At 48.5% G+C, this 7,448-nt stretch overlaps 1 protein-coding gene and 1 pseudogene across 3 annotated transcripts; both read right to left on the bottom strand.

Annotated features, from left to right (window-relative positions):
- Positions 1-1,112: 1,112 nt before the first annotated feature.
- On the bottom strand, positions 1,113-2,774 carry LOC127330880 (cytochrome P450 89A2-like; annotated as a pseudogene).
- An 858-nt stretch (positions 2,775-3,632) lies between these two features.
- Positions 3,633-7,158, bottom strand: LOC127337231 (peptidyl-tRNA hydrolase, mitochondrial). Of its 3 annotated transcripts, none has more exons than XM_051364194.2 (9): positions 6,937-7,158; positions 6,175-6,427; positions 6,000-6,084; positions 5,805-5,872; positions 5,640-5,690; positions 5,459-5,536; positions 4,809-4,875; positions 4,659-4,735; positions 3,633-4,012 (listed from the first exon to the last, which is right to left on the bottom strand). In XM_051364194.2, the coding sequence occupies exons 2-9, from the start codon at positions 6,340-6,342 to the stop codon at positions 3,881-3,883; spliced, it is 726 nt and encodes a 241-aa protein (XP_051220154.1). In that variant the 5' UTR covers positions 6,343-6,427; positions 6,937-7,158; the 3' UTR covers positions 3,633-3,880. The 3 variants fall into 3 exon arrangements, with proteins under 3 accessions (XP_051220154.1, XP_051220153.1, XP_051220155.1); XM_051364193.2 differs by having other exon boundaries at positions 6,175-6,433; XM_051364195.2 differs by having other exon boundaries at positions 4,809-4,867; positions 5,463-5,536; positions 6,175-6,433; positions 6,937-7,155.
- Between the last annotated feature and the right edge of the window lie 290 nt (positions 7,159-7,448).

Consider the following 7,448-nt stretch of genomic DNA (forward strand, 5'->3'; position numbering starts at 1 on the left):
CCCTGGCCCTGCTCCACCCCGCCCACGCCGCCCCACGCCGTCGCGGGCTCGCCGAAATTTGGTTGGATTTCTGCGAATTTGGTTGAATTCCGGCGACTGTACCGGCGGAAGCAGTTAGCTCAATCTGAAATTTCAGTGCGCCACGAATAGAGTTTCGTGTTCAGTTCGCCCTTTTAGCCCCTACAAATACATGGGTTTTCGGTCTCGGCCTGAATTATTTTTTTCGGTTTTGGCTCGTTTACGATGACTGATCTGCGCTATTTTCTGAACTGAACCCGTAAATCTGTAGTTATTATTTGGTTTTACCCAGTTTACGGGCTTTGCTAGAGATGCTTTTACTGGCTGCTAGTGGTCTCTATTTTCTATTTTTGTTTTTCACTAACATGGTGTAACTGGCCAATCGTGTGAATGATCATGCGCAAAGATTTGTCAATGTTTTTTCCTTGCCTAACTCGTTGTTGTTTGTCTACTGGGTGTTGCGTCAGGCAGCATTTTTTTGTTTTTCATGTTGGCTGCTAGTCTTTGTACGTGGGCTGCAAATCTCTTTCACTACAAAACATTATTTTCTCCGGATAGAGGAGGCGTTGAATGTTGGATTTCAGATTATTACTGAAGACTTATGCACCGGTGAAGAGTTACTGATGGGTAGTTACTGCTGAAACTACGGTTGAGGTTGAATATTCGTGTAAAATATCTACAGTATGTTTGTACGCCGTTGAGGAACTACCGTCACAGAACTGAAAGAATTGCTATTAGATAGTTATAATGGCATGTCTCATAGTTCACGTCGGAAAATTGTTGATGTTTCATGATTCTACAGATAAATTGCTTTCTGAGAAAATATAGGTAATTATCATCTTACGAAAAACTACTGTGAAATAACGCAATAAACTAGAAATAGTGCTGATTGCTAGAGCTGGAATATCGTAACAGGACTTTTACTTTCTTATTAATTTCTTTTTTTAACTGTATACATCCGTACCGTTATTAGTGTATCACGTTGTTGTAGAGAGTAGATGTTATTGGTAATATATTCTCGTCATAAAAAAAAAGTTACACATGAATTCGGAAATTCAAAAGGAGTCACCGGCTTTTATATAGGGACACACGAGTCAGACTGGCCGAACTAGCCGGCATCGCCTGGGCATGACACGCGCGCGCAGCGGCCGTTCCATGGTCACGGTGAACTCCGGCCTCTCAGACAGATCAACGCCGCCGTCCCCCGGCATAGCCGACCACTCGAATCCCCTGACAAGGTTCGCCACGAATTACTCCAGGTGCAGCAGCGCGAGCGCCATGCCGGGGCAGATTCTCCGGCCGGCCCCGAACAGCATCATCCTGATCTCCCGGCTCCCCGTCAGGTCCACCCCGGCGCCCTCCCCGCCGTCCAGGAACCTCTCCGGCCTGAACTCCTCCGGCGCACTCCACACCTCCTCGTCAAGCGACACGTCCGCCACCGAGAAGTTCACCGACGTGGCTGCCGGCACGCGCAGCCCGTCCAGCGACGCGTCCTCCGACGCCGAGGTGGCGGCGTGCGATAGGAGGAAGTGAGCCGGCGGGTGGCGCCGCAGCCCCTCCAGGACCACCGCCTTAAGATACGGCATCCTCGACAGGTCCTCCTCGGCGACGGCCTCCTTGTGGTCGTCCGCAATCGCCGCGTCGATCTCGTCCCGGAGACCCGGAGCTTCGTTTGAATGTCAGGCTGCCGGGCCAGGTTCGCCATAATCCACTGGAGCGCGATCACAGTGGTGTCGACGCTGGCGGTGAGGAACTCCGTGCACAGGCTCACGATCTCGGCGTCCGCGAGAGCGCGATCGCCACCATGAGCCGCTCCGCTGCCGTTTTCCTCCCCGGGGAGCCGATGCGCGAGGAGCGTGTCGACGTAGCAGTACGCCAAGCCGCCGTCGTTATCGTCGGCACTAACCGCCACACTTCTGGTTAGTTCTCTTCTTGCTGCGATCAGTGGCAAGAACAGCTCCTCCTGCCTGCGCCGGATGGACAGCACCTTGCGCCACCGCCGGCAGAACAACCGCGTGGTGAGCGCCGGGCAGAACGCGAACACCTGGAAGCCGATGTAGGACAAGAAGAGCTCCCGCTGCACGGCCTCGATCGCGCACGCGCACGCGTCCCGCCGGCAGCCTCCGCCCGAAGCACATGTAGGTGAGCAGCGAGAACATGGCGAACTGGAGGCACTCCACGACGGTCACCACCCCGCCCTCGCTCCGGGCCGACTCCGCGTCGAGGTCGGAGGCGAGGAGGGAGATCGCCCAGCGCCGCGCGGGCGCGAAGACGCGCGCGACGCGGTTGGGGTGGAGGACGCCGGAGACGAGGTTGCGGCGGAGGGAGCGCCAGAGCGGGCCGTAGGGCGCTGAGCTGACGGTGCGCTGGGCGGAGGTGAGGACGACGAAGGGCGCGATGGCGGGCGGGTGGCTGGCGAAGGCGGGCCCGCGCTAGCTGGACGAGCGCGCGCGCGGTGGGCGACGTGCCGGCCGGAGACGAAGATGGCCGGGCGCGGGGAGAGGAAGCCGAGGGTGAGGATGGGTCCGTGGCGGCGGTGCAGGTCCCTGATTGCCGGCTCGAGCCGGGAGCGCGCGCGCCAGAGCCATAGGAGCGGGCCGATGATCGACCGGGGCGGCCGGCGGGGAGGGCGGCAGAGGGAGGCGACTGGACGCACCGGTTCTGGCCTTCGAGGCCGGGAGCAGGAGGAGGGAGAGGAGCACGGTGCAGGTGAGGAGCGGGGGCATGAGGAGGAGGCACGCGACGGCGGCCTCCATTGTCAGCAATCAACACCTCGGGTGATTGGCCGGTATATGCTGCCGCAGGGAGGTGCGAGCTACGGCTATCTATTTTGTAGCTGCCGATCGCTGTGTGCGTTTGTGTTTTGGCGCGAAGCCTCAGCGGTACCTCGCGAGCGGTGCACGGGGAAGAGACAAAGGTTGTCCGTTGGGTTCGCAGATGGAAGGCTCGGCCACGGTGCCGACCGCCGATCGAGTCGGCGGCCTGGAGCTTTTTCTCCGTGCACCCAGACGTGGACGAAACTGTAGAGCCCGCCAAGCGAGCCCCGGGCGCTAAACTCATGTAAATCAATTGCAGTGAGATTTCATCAAAATTTATTGGATTTCAGTGATTTCGGTAGACATCAAAATAAATATGTTTCGGTCAAAATATTTCAGTAATTTGAGTAATGCACATAGGTTCAAATAAATTTTAAATTATTTTTCAAAAATATAAATATTTTGATGATTTTCAGGAGAAAATTTCTGCCCTCTGGCCGAAAGGAAAACCGAATTCACTGATTTCGTTAGTGACTAAAATATTTCTGAAACCGAAATTTAAAATCACGGCTAAACTACAGGGAACCGACAATTGATTTTCTCCAGAAAAGAAAGAAACAACGGCAATCAGGGACGAAGCTAGGAAAAAATATTATTGGGGTCATGTCTATATCATCACTATTTCACTGGGGTCATGTTCTATAAATAATCATTACCTAGTACTAATTAGTGAAGATTTTTGTGTTTTTCATGGGTGTCAGCTGACACCAGCCCCTATGAAGCAGCTCGGTCCCTGACCCTGACGGCAATCCATGGGGCAAGTTAAATAACAGAGCGAGCATGTTCTAGATGAGCACGAGACCAGCTGACTATGTTCTATGTTCATGAGTTCATCCACAGACCACAGGGAAGGTGACAATCTGAATCTTCCAGACCACTGCGGAGCATTGAAGCTAGCAGAGCAATCTTCGGAGTTTCATGGCCATCGAGCCAATTGTATTGTACATACCCTATGATCATACCGGAAGATCACGTCAGACAACACAGTGCAACTCCAACAGTATGCTGCACGAGCATTTCCCGGCAGAAGCGGTCAGTAGTCATCTCTAGAACTGCTCGTCGTGTGACACAAGGTGCTTATACTTCTGCTCTACATTTGCCAGTCTTGCGGCCTCCGTCAGCCCCTTGGTGACCACCATCTTCAGAATGTCGGCGCCCTCTTTTATGGCCGAATCAATCTAGGTTCACAGCAACAAAAGATGTAAAAGCATGAGCGTCAGGTTGAAGTAAAAAAAACAAATATACTTATTGTGCTTCGGCCAGTATGGAAGTCTGAAGTGTTTCTTAAGATATCTTCAGGCTATGGGTAATACTCCTGAAGCCAGTCACAGTATTTTCAGTCTGAACAACAGTACTTTTATGTCTATCTAGACTAGTTGTATTAAATACCAAACATTAAGTTGATTAATCGTGATAAGGTGTTGCCATTTGCAGGAAGCATTTTACAACTTTGCCAATGCTTAACTGAAGAATACAGCCAAGGGTGTTGGAGCTAATACTGTTTGGTTATTCCTGTCCTAGCGAATGAACAGGGTCATCCAAGCATGTTAAGGTGTTCTAAAATTTAAGCAAAGCACAATTAAGATAAGATATACTCCCTCCGGTCTCTTTTAATTGACTCGGATTTAGTATAACTTTGTACTAAATTTAAGTCAATTAAAAAAGACCTTAGGCTCAGCCTTTTTTTTGCTTGTGCTGATTAAAAAACTGACGCTGTGGTTTCATATTCAATGGAAATGGAACCCAGGAGCGATCCTTGTTTTTCTAAAGAACAAGCACAACACTGAACTAGAACTCCAGGGGAAAAGCAATGGAGATTTTTACCCGTTCACGGCCAGTCTTATTGAACTTCTGAAGCACAAACGCTTTAGGATCCATCTGACCAGGCGGACGTCCAATTCCTACATAAGCCAACCTATGAATTTGATCCAGAAAAATGAAAGGATATCTGAATCTTCCAGCTGTCAAACCTACCAATCCTTAGTCGACCAAATTCTCGGTTCTTGCGAAAATTGTAGATCACACTCTTCAACCTGATAAACTAACAGGTAAATGTTTCATGTCAAGATAAATTAATCCCTTATCCACAGACATCAGATGGATCTTGGGGAACTAATTGTCTGTGTACACGCACACACACACAAAAAAACCTTAAAGAGGGAACCCTCTACGACACTGATTAAATAGTAAAATGTTACAAAGATTATTTTCGATAACTATCTAGACTTCACAGGCTATGTAAAACAGCAAGGGAAAACAAGTAAAAGAAACTAAAATGATTATGACAACATGATGCAATGAAAAAAAAAGGTGTATGCAGAAATACAGCAACAAACAAGTACGTACTAATTATCTACAAACAGAAGAAAAGTTCTGCCATCTCTGCTTCATCAAAAGCAAGCACCATAATGTTACCAGGTCAGCGAGACAGGTCACCTAAGCGCATATCAACGAATTAGATTAGAGGACCAGGACAACTGTCTGACATTTTAAACTGATAAGTTACAGACGTGCCGCTTTTCTATTATGTATTTAAACAAAACATTGGTATACATGGTTTTCCCTTTGTAAATTTTGGATACACATATAAAAAACTTCACAATGCACATAACAGTAAGGTTTACCAACCCATTGTGGCGCCCATATCCTCCTTTAGGTTGTAAACGAAGAACTCCACATGGCAGGTCCGTGTCATCATATGCCTGACACTCATACAGCACAGAAGTCAGATAGCCATGTAAGGTAGAACCAAGGAAGATTAGAACATGATTTTAAAAAAATGAAGATTAGAACATAAAAGCTTACCACTAGGACACGGTGAAGTGGAAGTTTATAATAGGCAGCAAGTGGACCAGCCTACGATAAGGAGAGAGAAAAAAAGAGAGGGCAGTCACCATCACAGCATTTAAAGTATAGCAAGGTTGAAATCAGAAATTAATGTTGAAAAGCTTTCCAAAAAGTGTTGCATACAGATTCACCGCTGAGATTTATATATGTTTGAGGCTTGGCAAGCAAAACAGGGACACCATCTATCATCCCTGCATCAATGGAAAGGAGAGAACCTTCGATTCAGTTCAATCCCTTGCAGTTTGTAAACAGAGTATCTGTTACTCAGAAAGTAAAGAGAAAACATCCTTTCCGGGGGGCATATGGATGGAGCCAAACCTTCACCAAATAGAGCTTTGAAGTGAAGTGCCGTCATGGATATGCCCTGAGACTCCGCAAATGCATCTATCATATCAAACCCGACCTGCAAGGTGAAATAGTGCAAGAAAATTCTGAGAATAAAGCCGAGCCACTGAATTTCAAATGAAAGATGAGAATGAGAAGGAGAACATACATTGTGTCTGGTTGACTGGTACTTCTCGCCCGGGTTGCCTAGACCAACAAAGAGCCATGGCTGTATCACGGAGCCCGACGAAGATGGGGACATCGAAAAATTCCGACAGGTAGAGACATAACGCTTGGAAAGGAAGGGCGAAAATCTTTTCCAGAGCTTTCCCCGCATGATTTACTCAATCATAGGCATCCAGACACCCACAGGAGCAAAACCAGACGCAAAGAACACGTTCCCTGAATGTCCACTAGAAATGCTGCACCTAACAAAGAGGCCAAAAAATACATATATCATAAGCCATGCGCATCAAACAATGTATTATCAGCATCAGATGACTTGCATTATTGACGTACAAGCATTTGGCAACGCACGGCAAACAGAAGCTAGATACAGGGCATTATGTGGCACTGAAATGATGCATGCTGGCCACAGTAGAACCGTGTGTTCCACTAAGCGGGTTAATGCAGCTACTCGAAGAAGAAACAAATGGAACGATCATGGAAGAAAGCACAATTGTAATCGCCGTGTCTGGCTTAAGCATTTCATCAAACAGCTCCAAGGCACGTGGTGTAGTAACTTGTACTGCCCCCGCCCTAATGCCTTACGCCTACAGTCCAAAACTATCCTGAACTAGTCACTGAATTTGTTCAAACCATCGGCTCTTATTAGTCCCCGAGTTCTAAATTAGTAATCTCTCAAACGCCAAGCCACCTTTACACTTGAAGATTCAGCGCAAACTATGAAAAGAGAGCAGAGAAGGCTTACAAGTCGACAACCGAGGGCGCAATCAGGAAGCCACGATAGGCGGCGAGATCGACCTAGCAGCCAACTTCTCAAGGTCCAGCGGCGCCGGGCCAGTGGTCTGAACCCGGAGCGTGGGGCGGCCGCCGCCTGGAGCGCCGTCTTCTCGCCTGAGCGGGTACGGCGCTGAGTGTGCCTGGTCGTCGTCTCGTCGAGTGGTCGACCGGTACAGGCCTGTTGCCTTGCTGATGCTGGTCTGGGCTTGCGCTGCGCCTGAGACAACATTTGTTTTGCTCATTCTTTATCTGTTCATTAATTCCTTCATGAACCATGATCCCATTTAGTTTTGGTCGATCACATGCCATGAATTGAAACTGAAGAATCGGCGAAGAAAAATCACTCGTGCTAATGGTCGAACTGTTTTTTTTTTAGCTTATTATATGGATATCAGAACTGGAATATGAGATGATCCTCATCTCGAATTGCATCAATCCAAATCGTTTCGAACATGAAAGAGTAGCAATATTAAAATTACT

This window comes from Lolium perenne, chromosome 2 (assembly GCF_019359855.2).
Source record: "Lolium perenne isolate Kyuss_39 chromosome 2, Kyuss_2.0, whole genome shotgun sequence".
Lineage (NCBI taxonomy): Eukaryota > Viridiplantae > Streptophyta > Magnoliopsida > Poales > Poaceae > Lolium > Lolium perenne.